This window comes from Corythoichthys intestinalis, chromosome 12 (genome assembly GCF_030265065.1).
Source record: "Corythoichthys intestinalis isolate RoL2023-P3 chromosome 12, ASM3026506v1, whole genome shotgun sequence".
Taxonomy (NCBI): Eukaryota; Metazoa; Chordata; class Actinopteri; order Syngnathiformes; family Syngnathidae; genus Corythoichthys; species Corythoichthys intestinalis.
Window position 1 is genome coordinate 17,352,926 of NC_080406.1, and position 15,697 is coordinate 17,368,622.

Sequence of the window (15,697 nt, forward strand, 5' to 3'; positions counted from 1 at the left end):
TTTTCAGAAAAGGTTGTTTTCATTTTTCAATCTAAAATAATTGATATGGGTGAAAACAACACATTTAAATGTCAATTACTAAATAATACAGTAAGGTTGGAACAAACCTTTTTTTTTTTTTTTTTAAAACATGAAACGGCTTCTAATCTTTCCTTAGGCAGTCTCTGAGTATACATTATGTACCATGATTTTCGGACAATAAGGCGCACCTGACTATAAGCCGCCACCCACCAAATTTGACACAAAAATGACATTTGTTCATAGACAAGCTGCATTGGACTATAGGCCACAGCTGTCCTCACTGCATTGTGGGATATTTACACCAAAGATATTAACCGGTAACACTTTATTTGACAGTGGCATCATAAGACTGTTATAAGACCAAATGAACCCCCATAATGAACCCCCATGAAGCTTTGAATCAATTGCCTGCAAAGTTTCAAAGCTTCATTGCTTCTAGAAGCTTAATTTGGCCATCAATTCTCCTTTGAGGGAGACAGTCAACCTCTGCTGCCACCTAATGTCAACAATTGTTGCCCAACATGCCTCCTAGCATGCATTGCTTTGCTACAGATGTTTAAAAAAAAAAAAATCATGTTCTGTGCAAATTATTTCTTCAGTTACGGTTCCAGTGGTTTCAATAATTGCTAGTTATGGTATTTAGGAACACTTTATTAAAGACTGTCATAAGACCATCATAATTATGACAAGACACTGCCATGAGCGTTAATGAATGCTTATGACATATCGTTTTGTGTCATCTGGTAAATGATCTAACTTTTGAATGGATGTAAATTGTAAAAGATCCGAGCTGGACATAAATGGAGTTAGTGACATAATTTGCCGGATGACAGCACTTAATAACCCAAGTCATATGCATTCATTAATGCCCACGATAGTATCATGTCATAATTATGAGTCTTATGGCAGTCTTATGACGCCGCTGTTAAATAAATTGTTACCTATTAACCCAATAAATCAACAAATAAGCCGTACTGGACCATGAGCCGCAGGCTTCAAAATGAGAGGAAAAAGTATCCGTTTATAGTCCGAAAATTACGGTAGCTCTGTCAAAATATTCTAAATCCGCTGCCATCGACAGCGATAGCTGTCGATTCCACTACGTTGGCGACGAAAGTAATATTTCTATGGCATTGAAAGTGACTGAGGTAAGTGTTTATTCATTATTTATTGGTTGTCATTGACAGCTTCGGCAACAGCTCCAATCCACTGAAACTGTGAGGTCTGGCAGCGAAAGATCTTTTCAGTGGAAGTGAAAGTGTCTGAGGTAAGACTTTATTCACTACATATTAGTGCTGCAACGATTAATCGATTAACTCGAGTGATTGGATAAGAAAAAAGCCTCAAATCAAATTTTGCTGCTTCGAGTATTCGTTTAATTAGAGTGGCGTTGTAATGGTTTGTTTTGAAAGTGTTTGCATTTAGTTTTATTTTGGTGGATCCACTACCCTCTAGTGGCTACACTGAATATGACATAACTCATTCAACATGGCTGAATCTAGCTGCTCCTTGTTAAGTCCAACAAAGTTTTTGTTTAAGCTAATGTTTTTTTAATGCATTCGTAATTTAGTTTATCAGTATATTAAGCCTTTTTTGTGGGAATATGTGTTTGAACGTTTTGTTGAGAGAGCATTGTAAAACAACGCAACCATTTTATAGCATTTAAGCTAGCGGACTTTTGCTATGCAAGTTAGCCAATTGTTATTTTGTTGTACTTAGATCCTCATTTACAGTGGTTCCTCTACATACGAAGTTAATTCGTTCCAGGACTTTTTTTCGTAAGTCGAAACGGTCGTATGTCGAGCAGGATTTTCCCATTAGAATACATTATAATTCCATTAATTCGTTCCACAGCCCAAAAACCTACACCAAATCCTTAATAAATACTGCTGTTACTATTGCAAATATCAAATTACAACAGACAAACAAATGCATTATGAATAAAAATCGGAATAATCATAGTAATAATAATACTTGTAATAATGTAACAAATCGGGTTCTAATGTGGCAGCCGTATTTTGTGTGGTGTACCTGAACGCACCGCAAGGCTGACGGCAGAGTGAAAGAGTGCAGTTGAAATACTCCTTTCACTTTTAACGTTCTATTGTTGTGGGCTTTTTGGCGTGTTTTTTTGCACAAGTTCTGAAATAAAAGATTAAAAACCTGATGAGGCTGGCGATCTCTTTGGCGATAGTTGTCACCTTTACCTATAAAGACTGGCAAACGGAGGTCAGAGGAGTGTTGTCAAGCAGATCACGGATGCGCACCCTGCACTCATTTTTCCATTGGTAAGCCTCAACTTTTTTTTTTTTCACCACCTGCTTTAACATTCTTGGAACCCATGTTGATTTCTCTCACAAGAAAATCCACCGTGTGTGCGTCTTGCGGGAAAACAATGAAATTGCGACGCTGTCATAAATGATCGTATTTCGAGCATTTCGTCGGATGTAGAAACAAATGGTTAGTCAAATTTTACGTCGGCTGTCAAAAAGATCGCGTGTCGAAGCGATCATATGTCGAGGTACCACTGTATTTGTTTTTTACCGTTTGACGCTTAGCTCAGGTATTTTAATTTTTTATGTTCCTTATCTGATTATTATTCAAACTAACTAGTTCATCCATTAATCGACTACTTAAGTAATCGATAGCTGCAGCCCAACTACATATTGGTTGCCATTGACGGACATAGACATCTAATCCATCTGAACTTGGAGGGCTGGCGATAAAAGATTGCGTTTCTAGTGGAAGTGAAAGTTTCTGAGGTAAGACTATGCATTACCTATTGTTTGCTAGTGAAGGACATGGACATCCAATCCATTTGAACTGTGAGCGCTGGCAGCTATCAATCGATCCATGCCAGCCTTCCAAGTACCCAATGAGATATGGATAAGATAGATACTGCATTTACGCTAACATATAGGTTGTTGGTCGAAATAAGGAGAACATGCCAAAATTAACGCCTTGAAACTAAGAAATGTAAGGCAGTGGGCCACCATGCTGACCCATAATGCTCCGCATATATAAATGTAGGGCATATTTTTAGATACTGGACCTTGATAGGAAAAAGGTCCCCCACCCCTATAACAGAATATGATTAGCCTCAATGCAGCAGGAAGACCTGGGGCTTCCCTATCTGGGAATTACGTCCCTGCAGCTAAAAAAATACATTTTATTCAATTTCAGAATAAATAGCAAGGAGATTCCTTCATTCATAGTTCGGTCCAGTCATCACGTTCCGCCCTGACAGTTGCGTAATTGCCTGCCGCGTTAACATGCGCATGTCTATGTGGCAAACCGGGTATGACTCATGTTCCAAATGCTCCATCGTACCGTTACCATCATGAAGGAACCTGACCGAGGCTCGACTTCCAAGTCAAGGCCGCAGCTGTCACGCTGCGGCCCGACTGAGTGAGCTCCTCACGCGGGCTCTATGCTAAGCTAATCGGCGGCTAACAGTCCGGTTCGCTAGGGGAGGGAGGGGGGTTCGGTGGATAGGGTGGAGCCCACACCGATTGGGCCCGGTGCTGTGGAGAATTGCACTTACTGCTGACTTTCATGCTGCCGAAAGCGGACGGCTGCGGCACCGGCTTGCAGCTCTCCGCGAATGAAGTGGTTCTTGGCCGACCCGACATGATCAAAGAGCTCTTTGCTGGTTCTCGCACGACTTGCTTTAGCCACTTATGGGATCTCTGGAGCTTTTCATCCAAAAAATTAAAAGAAAACAAGGGGTGACAGCAAATATGTTGCACAAGTGGACACGCTCGCCTAATAAACCAATCCTTTCGGTCCAAATGTGTGCATTATCCCCCGTTTGGAATATTTCAAGGGGGCCCTTTAGGAAGAGATGTCTTCTACTAAAATAGTCATGAATTGGGCCTCCTTGGTTGTGCGTTTAAAAAAGAAATCTCTCCAGATCCAGGGTGGGTTTTAGAAAGAGGCTAATGTTAGCACGAAGGCTAAATGCGGCGTTTTGTGGCCCGTCCAGTTCCTCTTCATATTCCGATGTGGAGCCTCAGTGAACCGACTGCCATGGCGGCTCCCTCGCCGTAGCCGAGCCTTATAGAATGTCTAGTGGCAAGCCGTCTACTTGCCCCAAAAACGTCTTCAGCTTTCGCGAGGTACTACCTCGGACAAAATCCTAGCCCAGGCCGACGTTAAATTCCGGGTTGGACTTCCAAGTGGAACAGGGTAGGATTACGGAGAGCGACGATACTGGATTTCTTTTTTTATTCCTTCCCAATAGGTCTCGGGCTCGCCGTCTTTATCACTACGCACGTGAGCTACGCCGTTTGCGGACAACCGCTGTCGCACATGTTCTTCCGACGCCGTTTACGTAAACCTAATCGGAGAATACGGGACGCCGTCAGCATGCAAAGACAAATCTAGGACGGAGAATTTGACCAATCAGAGAGGACTATTCTTCCAGAAGTGGGCGTCTGACGGGAGTACTCTAAACCAATCACATTTACGTTCCCGAACACCACATGGCATAATTTGTTCGGCACCGCCCACAGGACTTCAGAGGCTTCCTAGCAAAGACGCGACAGGAATTGAGGGGCGGAGCTTCTGTGGTGATTGATTACTTTATGGACCAATGACAAATCAGAAGTCAAATGTCGTCATTGACAGCCGCCAGCTGTCACGAGGGTCAGTGGTCACTTCAGGGCTGTTGCTATGTCGCTTCAAAAGAGCTCTTCGGAATAATGTATTTAAGGTCAGGAAGCACAAAACACGCTTAACTTTTTATGTATGTATATGATATGTATCTAAAATACAAATTGTTTACTGGTTTACGCGACTTAGAATATAGGGAAAACATTTCATTAGGTACCACTCCAGCAGTTTATGTCCTTTAAAACATACGTGGTAGGGGTGTAACGGTACACAAAAATCTCGGTTCGGTACGTACCTCGGTTTTGAGGTCACGGTTCGGTTCATTTTCGGGACAGTAAAAAAACAAAATGCAAAATATAAATGCTAGTTGTTTATTACACACTTTTGTGCTTTCAACAATAGGAACATTAGCCTATACAAAGCTAGAATTCTGCTCAAAAAGTAGCGGGTATTTAAAGATAATCCAACAATAATTTGCCTTTCATACCCCGCGTATTGATTAGCTTTCTAAAGAAAGAAGAAAAAAGAAGTCCTGTGCTAAAGAGAAAAGCAATCCCAATGACAAAGATTTTAGCATGTATTTTACAAATGAAATGCCTCAATGAAACATTTTTTTTCTTATGAACGGTTTTCAAAAGCTTTATTGGTGGATTTTCTCAAGTTAAAGCGCCACACAGAAATTAATAAATTTCATTGTGTAAGCAGGATGTGTGTATTATTTATTTACAGGTGTTTTAGCTAATTTTAATTTATTTTATTTAAATGGGCTATTATTTATTTTATTATATGTTTATATTTTACAACTGTGATGTAGTATTCATTTATATTGTATATTTTATGTTGTATAACTTTAGTTGCTATGTGAATATTGGTTCCTACTTGTTTTGTTGTGGTAGGAGGGTTTTGTATTGCCCACGGGGCCGTGGTGGTTGTTATCATAGCAGAGAAGACAGAAGTAAATCAACAAAGACAAGTCAACTGTCCCCCGATCTACCACTCAAGAGATCTGATGGACTCAAAAAGTAGGTTACGATTGCATATTAGTTTGAAAATCGACCGGATTCACCGTATTATTACACGAGTGACTTCCGGCCCGATCCTAGCTAGTAGTATTGACATAGGAGGGCCGCGTCTCGTGTCAAATAATAAACTCTGCAGTTCTTTTCACGTGCGTCGCGTTGAGCCGCTTCTGGGACGTATGTAACATGCGGCCGCACTGCGACTGGTGTGCATTGGCTGATTGACTCTAACGCCCGCGTTTCACTGCGTTCTCGCGGCGGCCACGTTGTCGTGCCCTTGACGTTTCTGGACTGTCCTACCGTGTTGGTCCTCATTATAGGAGAGAAGACTGAGTAAATATAAGCTACACAAAGAAACTGTTACCCGATTGACTCACAGCCTTGAAAAGTAAGGGTTATAATACGTCAAACACATGTTCAGTACGCGTCCGTTCCGAACAGACTTCCACGTACCGAAACGCTTCATTACTATTACATGTACCGTTACACCCTTAATACGTGGAATTTGATATTCTGTTAAGTTATTGAAATAGTGCACACGTTTTATTGATATTTTTTTACATATCATTCAAATGTGGAATTACCCGTCAGTGCATTAATTGACAGGTTTCTTTGCTCAACCTTTCCTCTGTGAGTGTGTGAGCCTTTAGAAACTATAACAGGCTGAACTTAGTTGGTCTTCCCTTCCCACACATGAAAGAAAGCTGGCGGAGAGCCTTTTGTGCGGTTTGTATCACATCTGTTGTACACTACAAAGAGAATTCCTCTCAGTCTGCCCTTCAGCGCGTCAATATGCAGAATGAAGAGTCGTGTCCCAGTAAAACGGCATTCAAGCAAAACTAATGCGAGCAGAGTCCAAAATAAAAGGATGCATTTCTTGGGGGGACCCCAAAAATCTTAAATTCTCACTTTATGCAATTTTTTGTAAAGGAGCACACGCTCAAACTAAATAATGAAAAAGTAACAAGAAATAGAAATAGGGTTTGGTGTCAACCTCCTGGCAGTTTATATACTTTGCGTTTATTCAGTAAGAAAACAAACATTATGTAAGAACAGACGATTGACCAGAACCGCTTTGTGTTCATCAACTCCAGCCAAGTAAATTACAAACAAAAGCATGTATCAAAACCATTTTTGCATACATAATAACATTTAACACAAAGGCTGACACTGACAGAAATAGACGCCCAAACCATTTGGACTGGGAGGGGCTGGCAGTGAATTAGCACCGGTGTCAAACTCAAGATGACCAAACTTGCTTATGCGAGTCCATTTAGCTTCAGTTGCAGTGTTTTGAGTTTTGACCCTTAAAGCAATGGCTATTTGAACACAAACAGTGACGCTATTCGTGTAGACAGACATAATACTCACTTTTATTTATTTGTATAAACATTTTTTATTTACGTATTTATTTTTGTATTATTTAAACCAATTCAGAGTGTGACCCCGCCTGTAGCATCTAGTTTGCTGGGATAGGCTCTGGCACCCCCGCGACCCTCGTGAGTGTAAGCGGCACGGAAGATGTATTTATTCAAATTATTCATCATTAACATTTCACATTCATTATGTTTATATATTTTATGTATGTAATGTCATGATTTAATGGCTGCCACCTCTCTAAGTCCAAATGGATTGGAAGTCTATCGCATAGACTGAGGTTGAGGGGGGAGGGGGCAGAAGGGGGCGGTGCCTCCCTCCTCTCCAGCTGGTGGCTGAAAAATGTCATTGCATGTAATTGACTTTAATATAAATGAATTTACAGGGGAAGTTCAGAATTCTTTACATAAGGCCTAATGTGCAAGCTCCGGAGTGGCTAAGCTAGCGTGAGTCAACGGTGCCTGCTTAGCATACCAATAAAAAAGAATTTATGCACGCATGAGATTCACCGATGACCAGTGCAATCAATAGTGTTGGCTATGTTTTCAGGATAAAGTTATCAAAACTTACAATTGCATGTCAATAATATAGGTATGAACAGCAACATTTGTAATTCAGTAGCTCTGAAGGGAACAGGCTGTCTAGGCAAGCAGGGCGGAGTGATATCACGTTTTTTTCAACGCTGATTTTTTTTTCTTCTTTTTTTCTTTTTTTTGTGGGAACGAAAGGGACTCCTTCAACTGATTAAACCCCCGCTAACTCGAAGATTAATGACTAATGTCAAAAATTTTGAACGTCCGCTTTAAAATAAATACCTAGCCATTAAAGCAATAAAACAAACAACAAACATGCATGAAATCAACAAGAATCCTACATAGTAGTTCATATTGGGTCAAAATTATTTTTCAATCACATCATGTGACTAGCACCTTAGAGATTGTCCTTTGCTTTGCTTAGCCAAAACTACACCTGAGGTATAGGTGGAGTTTGACTTTTGTGGCGAGGGGGGGAAAAACTGTTAATGACCAAGAAACGCGGGTGTCAGCAATAAAATTAACTTACAAGATATGTGCTCGGATAGTAGCTTAGCCTATGCTCGTACATACAGGTATCCCAGCTGTGTGTGTGTGTGTGCGTGCGTGTGTGTGAGCGCGTGCATTTTTCTGTCTTACCTTGTGGAGAAGTAGACAATGCATCCGTTTTGACTGAATATTCCAGCCAGGAACATTTCTAATAATACGTTGAAAATGAGCTTTTCCATCCCGAACATACACACATTTTTTAGGGTTAACATCTTTAGTGGCTCAAACTAAAACTCCGCTCACCATTTTGGCGGTGCTCTCCAGCGTTTCATGGTCCACATCTTCAATCTTTGGTTCTCCCTCAGTAGTTGTTGTCACTTTTTAAAGCTTAGGTTTGAAAGAATTACGTATCTTATCTCTTCTGTCCTCATGTGTTTTTTTGGGGGGCTAAGAAGAGCAAATAACCATCTCTAAGGTGCTAGTCACATGATCTGTTTGGAAAATAATTTTGACCCATTATAAAAATATTTTTTTCATTTAATTCATTTTTGTTGTTGGTTTTATTGCTTTAGAACTTTTATTGACAACATTTACAAGCAAAGTCTTAATTTTAAATCATATATTGGGAAAGTCATATGTGCAATGACATTTTAGACCATCAGGGAGGGCTGTAACCCCCCCCCCCCCCCCCCCCCCCGGCCCCCCATTAAACTCCGCGTATGACCTGAGGAAGCAAGATGGATATTTAGAATTTCTTTAATCCTATGCTTTCATAAGCTTCAACAACAACTGAGCTTGAACCGAGGAATGAACACAGTGTCACGATGCATAAACATATATATATGCCCTGGCAGATTCATGGCACATTAAGCCCCCGAACTATTTTTAACTTGCCCGTTTTACCCTGGAAACCCCCGTTTACAGACTCGCGCATCCGTTTTTGTTTCAACCCAGCCATGACAACAAGGTAAATCATATATTTATTATTCCAAATGTCTGTCATTTTTAGCTTAGAATCATTAATTGATGTCTAATATTTTGTTTAAAAAAAAAAAAAAAACGACTTTAAAGAATTATTCACTCGCATATTTTAAACTTTTAAACAAATGACGTCACAATGAAAAAAATGGTGTCTGTAAAAAAGTCAAGGATATCTACCTCATAACTATCGCTAAATTGTGTTTTTTTGTTACTGTTGCCTTTTCCCCGATAAGTTGGATGATAAAATATCGATCCAAACAAAGAAGAAATGAAAAAAAGTTTAAAAGGGTAAATATATGAGAAAGAAAATCTCGACCACTCCTTAATGACTCCGATTTCTGCATCGGGACCCTTGTTATATGACAATGTTTCACCCATAAAATCTCCAAAAAATCCAGTTGTGGCCATTCACAGCAGTGTCTTGACACTCAGTGATACATGCAACATGGAGTTTTTGGATCGAAAGAAGGTAAGTATGCTATAATATCTCGTTAAAGTCATGGCGTCTGTAATTCTGCGCTCGCGTGCTCTCACCTCCAGATAGGGTTTGGTTTTGCTGTTTAAAAAACTTTTTTTTTTTTTTTTTTCAAAAATGCCCTCCTGTCCAAAATTTTTCTTCCCCCAGAAAATTTAGATTTTAAGCTTTCCAATGATGTATCACACATGCATATCGGACAATTTTGAAATTTGGGCAAATTGGGGGTCTCAGAGCGGAACTTCAAGTCACCTGAGTGTTTTCCACCATATATAAATTGTAAATTTTATTGCTGACACTGCATCTCGGGCCATCAACATGGTTTGCCCCCCCCCCCCCCCCACAAAAATCAAATTCCGCCTATGGTCTTTCACCATCGGTGGCACTGACACGCGATCATCCCAGTTATAACTGATTTGCTTTCTATCACTGTCAATGCTAATAAATGAGTGAAATACATAATACAGTCACATGAATTCCATTAAATTAAACACAAATGAAATGTCTTTACACAAACGTGGGTTTGAGGTCTTCCTTGAATACCACCGGATGTGCAGAACGATAGAGATCGTTACTTTCGTACTCGCTGTCGGAAGAGTCTGAAGAGTCCGAGGTCAAGAGCGAGCCTCGTTGCAAGCAGGAGTCGCAGTATGGTCGGTGGTAGTAGCAGTAGTCCGTGGAGCTGCTGGAGTCCGAGTCCCAGTACTTGCGTGAGTCCTGAGCATCGCCTACTGTCTCTACGTCAAACACGTTGATGTTTTCTGGAGAACATCCGTAAGATTTTGTTGGCAAACTTCCTTCCTCATCTTGCAAGTCAAAGTCGCAGTCAGGAACCCGCAGTACAGTACCGTGCGCAGTGACACTCCCATTCGATGTGACTCTCTCGGGGTGCTTTGTCAGATTCTGACGTCCTGCACGGAGGCGTCTACGTCTAGGCGAGTGAAAGGGCGGTCGACGTTTCCTCATGGCGTACGGGGAGATACTGGGGTATCGGAAGATCAGAGGAGGATGAGTGGGGGAGCGAGGGGTCTGCAGAGAAATCGGGGAGAACGAAGAGTCCTCGGTAAATCTGCTATTAGAAGGGCTCCTTGCAGATTTTAGGACAGTTTCCAAAACCGTGTCAATACTAAGTTCTTGGAGGATCTCCTGCAGCTTCTCGCTACTGACAAAACCGGCCGGTTTGGTGTTCGGCCCCGAGGGAGATGTTGGTCCGTTGCTCAAAGTTTCAAAATGGTTCAAAAGTCCAGGGGATTGGAGAGAGGTGACAAAATGAGCCGTCTCCTCTGCTGTCCGAAGACAACCTGAAGACCTGAGGGGGTTTTCTGTTGTCGCTTTGGAGGGATCTCCATCCAATTCGCCAGAAAGAGGAGACGTAGCAGTAACAGGGGTTACAGAGGAAGGCAAAGGGGGACAGTTAAAAGATCCCGGACCACCCAATGACAAAGAATCAGCAACAAGACGAGGGAAGACAGTCGGTGAAGGTGAGATATCGGACTTGACGTCGCTATGAGAAGCCAGAATGTTAGCACACTGAAGTTGTGTGGCTTGAGTAGAGGACAACTGAAGGTTGTCTTCTTCCTCGGACTGCTGACTGGCCGACACCAAACGAAGAAGCTTGTCTTTGGCATTGCTCACCTGTTCTTGCAGGCTGTCAATCACGGCGTTCTTCTGCAAAACCGAGAATAATATCAAGTTAATATATATATTATAATTATTATATTATAATATATATATATACAGTGGGGAGAACAAGTATATGATACACTGCCGATTTTGCTGGTTTTCCCACTTGCAAGCCATGTAGAGGTCTGTAATTTGTATCATAAGTTCTCTTCAACTGTGAGGGACTGAATCTAATACAAAAATCCAGAAAATCACATCGTATAATTTTTAAATAATAAATTTGTATTTAACTGCATGAAATAAGTATTTGATACATTACCAACTAGTAAATATTTCGGCTCTTAGTTCTTTTTTAAGAACCCCTCCTGTTCTCCACTCATTACCGGAAGTAACTGCACCTGTTTGAACTTGTTACCTGTATAAAAGACACCTGTTCACATGCTCAAACAAACAAACTCCAACCTCTCCACAATGGCCAAGACCAAAGAGCTGTGTAAGGACATCAGGCATAAAATAATAGACCTGCACAAGACTGGGATGGGCTACAGGAAAATAAGCAAGCAGCTTGGTGAGAAGGTAACAACTGTTGGAGCGATTATTAGAAAATGGAAGAAGTTCAAGTTGATGGTCAATCTGCCTCGTTCTGGGGCTCCATGCAAGATCTCACCTCGCGGGGCATCACTGATCATGAGGAAGGTGAGGGATCAGCCCAGAACTACACGGAAGGACCTGGTCAATGACCTGAAGAGAGCTGGAACCACAGTCTCGAAGAAAACCATCGGAAACACATTACGCCGTCATGGATTAAAATCCTACAGCGCACGCAAGGTCCCGCTGCTGAAGCCAGTGCATGTCCAGACACGTCTGAAGTTTGCCACTGACCATCTGGATGATCCAGAGGAGCAATGGGAGTAGGTCATGTGGTCGGATGAGACCAAAATTGAACTTTTTGGTCTAAACTCGGCTCGTCGTGTTTGGAGGAAAAAGAAGGATGAGTACAACCCCAAGAACACCATCCCAACCGTGAAACATGGAGGAGGAAACATCATTTTTTGGGGCTGCTTCTATGCCAAGGGTACAGGACAACTGCACCGTATTGAGGGGAGGATGGATGGGGCTATGTATCGCCAGATCTTGGCTGACAACCTCCTTCCTTCAGTGAGAGCCCTGAAGATGGGTCGAGGCTGGGTCTTCCAGCATGACAACGACCCAAAGCACACAGCCAAGGCAACTAAAGAGTGGCTCCGTAAGAAGCATCTTAAGGTCCTGGATTGGCCTAGCCAGTCACCAGATCTGAACCCGATAGTAAATCTGTGGAGGGAGCTGAAAGTCTGTGTTGCCCGGCAGCAGCCCCGAAACCTGAGGGCTCTGGAGAAGATCTGCATGGAGGAGTGGGCCAAAATCCCTGCTGCCGTGTGTTCAAACCTTGTCAAGGACTACAGGAAACGTTTGGTATCTGTAATAGCAATCAAAGGTTTCTGTACCAAATATTAAGTTTGATTTTTGTGATGTATCAAATACTTATTTCATGCAATTAAATGCAAATTTATTATTTAAAAATCATACAACGTGATTTTCTGGTTTTCTGTATTAGATTCCGTCCCTCACAGTTGAAGAGAACTTATGATACAAATTACAGACCTCTACATGCTTTGCAAGTGGAAAAACCAGCAAAATCGGCAGTGTACCAAATACTTGTTCTCCCCACTGTATGTGTATATATATATATATATATATATATATATATATATATATATATATATATATATATATATATGGCGGAAAACACTAGGGTGATTTGAAGTTCCGCTCTGAGACCCCCAATTTAGCCAACTTTCAAAATTGTCAGATATGCATGTGTGATACATCATTGGAAAGCTTAAAATCTCAATTTTGGGGGGGGGAGAAAAATTTTGAACAGGAGGGAATTTTTTTTTTTCCAAATATTTTTTAAACAGTAAAACCCTATCTGGAGGTGAGAGCACGCGAGAGCAGAATTACAGATGCCATAACTTTAACGAGATATAATTGCGTACTTACCTTGTTTTGATCCAAAAACTCCATGTAGCATGTATCACAGAGTGTCAAGACACAGCTGTGAATAGCTACAGTTGGATTTGGGGGGGGAATTTATGGGTGAAACATGGTAAAAAAAAAACAAGGGTTGCGATGCAGAAATCGCAGACATCATGGAGTGGTCAAGATTTTTTTTTTCATATATTTAACCTTTTAAACGTTTTTTTCCCCAATGTTTTTTGGTTTGGATTGATTATTTATCATCTAACATCGGAGGAAATGCGACAGTTACAAAAAATATACAATTAAGCGAAAGTTATGAGGTAGATATCCATGGCTTTTTTACAGACGCCAATTTTTCATTGTGACATAATTTGTTAAAAGTTTAAAATATGTGAGTGAATAATTTTTTTAAAGTCGTTTTTTTTGTGTTTTTTTTTTTAACAAAATATTAGAACAATTAATGATTCTAAGCTAAAAATGACAGACATTTTGAACAATAAATATAATGAATTACTTTCGTTTTATGGCTGGTTTGAAACCAAAGCGGTTGCGCGACGTCTGTAAACGGGGGTTTCCAGGGTAAAACGGACAAATTGAAAATAGTTTGGGGGCTTAATGGGTGATGAATCTGCTATGGCAGCATATTGTTCTGTCAAACACAACAGTTTTTTTGGCTTAAAATACAGCAGTTTCTTCTTAAGAGGAGTGCAAGAGCAGAAACTGAACAGTATATATATATATATATAGATATATATAGATATTTGTATATTTAAAATAGTCTCATTATACCCTGTACAATGACAATAAAGGCTTTCAAATTTTTAATGTGCATTTTCCTATTAAAAAAATGTTCGTGTGCTGAGATTTTTCAAAATGACACACTGTAACCCATGACCCATAGGAGCATACTAGTTGTGAGTTGTTATTTTCCTTCTTCAAGCCTTTTGTTTTCCCTTTTCTCATATAAGGTCTCAAGGTGCCGCACAGCGACCTCTCATTTTTCCATGCCCTGTCCCCCATTGTTCCTTGTTCATTTCCGATGTATTCGATGACAAGAGACGTCCAATCCTTGGGCTCTCTTTATTCTTCTGCTATTAATTTCAGTGGGTCGATCACTAGTAGACAACCAATCTATACTGGTACCTAAACATACAGTGGGGCAAATAAGTATTTAGTCAACCACTAATTGTGCAAGTTCTCCCACTTGAAAGTATTAGAGAGGCCTGTAATTGTCAACATGGGTAAACCTCAATCATGAGAGACAGAATGTGGAAAAAAAAACCCAGAAAATCACATTGTTTGATTTTTAAATAATTTATTTGCTAATCATGGTGGAAAATAAGTATTTGGTCAACACCAAAAGTTCATCTCAATACTTTGTTATGTACCCTTTTTTAGCAATAACGAAGGCCAAACGTTTTCTGTAACTCTTCACAAGCTTTTCACACACTGTTGCTGGTATTTTGGCCCATTCCTCCATGCAGATCTCCTCTATAGCAGTGATGTTTTGGGTCTGTCGTTGAGCAACACAGACTTTCAACTCCCTCCAAAGATTTTCTATGGGGTTTAGATCTGGACCCTGGCTAGGCCACTCCAAGACCTTAAAATGCTTCTTACGAAGCCACTCCTTTTTTGCCCTGGCCGTGTGTTTGGGATCATTGTCATGCTGAAAGACCAAGCCACGTCTCATCTTCAATGCCCTTGATGATGGAAGGAAATTTTCACTCAAAATCTCTCGATACATGGCCCCATTCATTCTTTCCTTTACACAGATCAGTTGTCCTGGTCCCTTTGCAGAAAAACAGCCCCAAAACATGATGTTTCCACCCCCATGCTTCACAGTGGGTATGGTGTCCTTCGGATGCAATTCAGTGTTTATTTCTCCTCCAAACACGAGAACCTGCGATTCTACTAAAAAGTTCTATTTTGGTTTCATCTGACCATAACACATTCTCCCAGTCCTCTTCTGGATCATCCAAATGCTCTCTAGCGAACCGCAGGCGGGCCTGGATGTGTACTTTCTTCAGCAGGGGGACACGTCTGGCAGTACAGGATTTGAGTCCCTGGGGGCGCATTGTGTTACTGATAGTAGCCTTTGTTACTGTGGTCCCAGCTCTCTGTAAGTCATTCACTAAGTCCCCCTGTGTGGTTCTGGGATTTTTGCTCACCGTTCTTGTTATCATTTTGACGCCACGGGATGAGATCTTGCATGGAGCCCCAGATCAAGGGAGATTATCAGTCGTCTTGTATGTCTTCCATTTTCTAATAATTGCTCCCACAGTTGATTTCTTTACACTAAGCGTTTTACCTATTGCAGATTCAGTCTTCCCTGCCTGGTGCAGGTCTACAATTTGGTCTCTGGTGTCTTTCGACGGCTCTTTGGTCTTGGCCATAGTGGAGTCTGGAGTGTTACTGACTGAGTGTGTGGACAGGTGTCTTTTATACCGATAACGAGTTAAAACAGGTGCCATTAATACAGGTAACGAGTGGAGCCTCGTTAGAAGAAGTTACACCTCTTTGAAGCCAGAAATCTTACATGTTTGTAG

At 41.0% G+C, this 15,697-nt stretch overlaps 2 protein-coding genes across 5 annotated transcripts in view; both read right to left on the reverse strand.

Annotated features, from left to right (window-relative positions):
- Nucleotides 1–4,348, reverse strand: part of gsk3ba (glycogen synthase kinase 3 beta, genome duplicate a) — a 54,282-nt gene extending 49,934 nt beyond the window's left edge. For all 3 annotated transcript variants that reach the window (XM_057851765.1, XM_057851764.1, XM_057851762.1), the window contains exon 1: nt 3,566–4,348. In XM_057851765.1, the coding sequence (XP_057707748.1) occupies nt 3,566–3,653 (88 nt within the window). In that variant the 5' untranslated portion in view covers nt 3,654–4,348. The remainder of the gene's footprint in view (nt 1–3,565) is intronic.
- A 4,415-nt stretch (nt 4,349–8,763) lies between these two features.
- Nucleotides 8,764–15,697, reverse strand: part of gpr156 (G protein-coupled receptor 156) — a 28,551-nt gene continuing 21,617 nt past the window's right edge. For both annotated transcript variants that reach the window (XM_057853338.1, XM_057853337.1), the window contains one exon: nt 8,764–11,177. In XM_057853338.1, the coding sequence (XP_057709321.1) occupies nt 10,017–11,177 (1,161 nt within the window). In that variant the 3' untranslated portion in view covers nt 8,764–10,016. The remainder of the gene's footprint in view (nt 11,178–15,697) is intronic.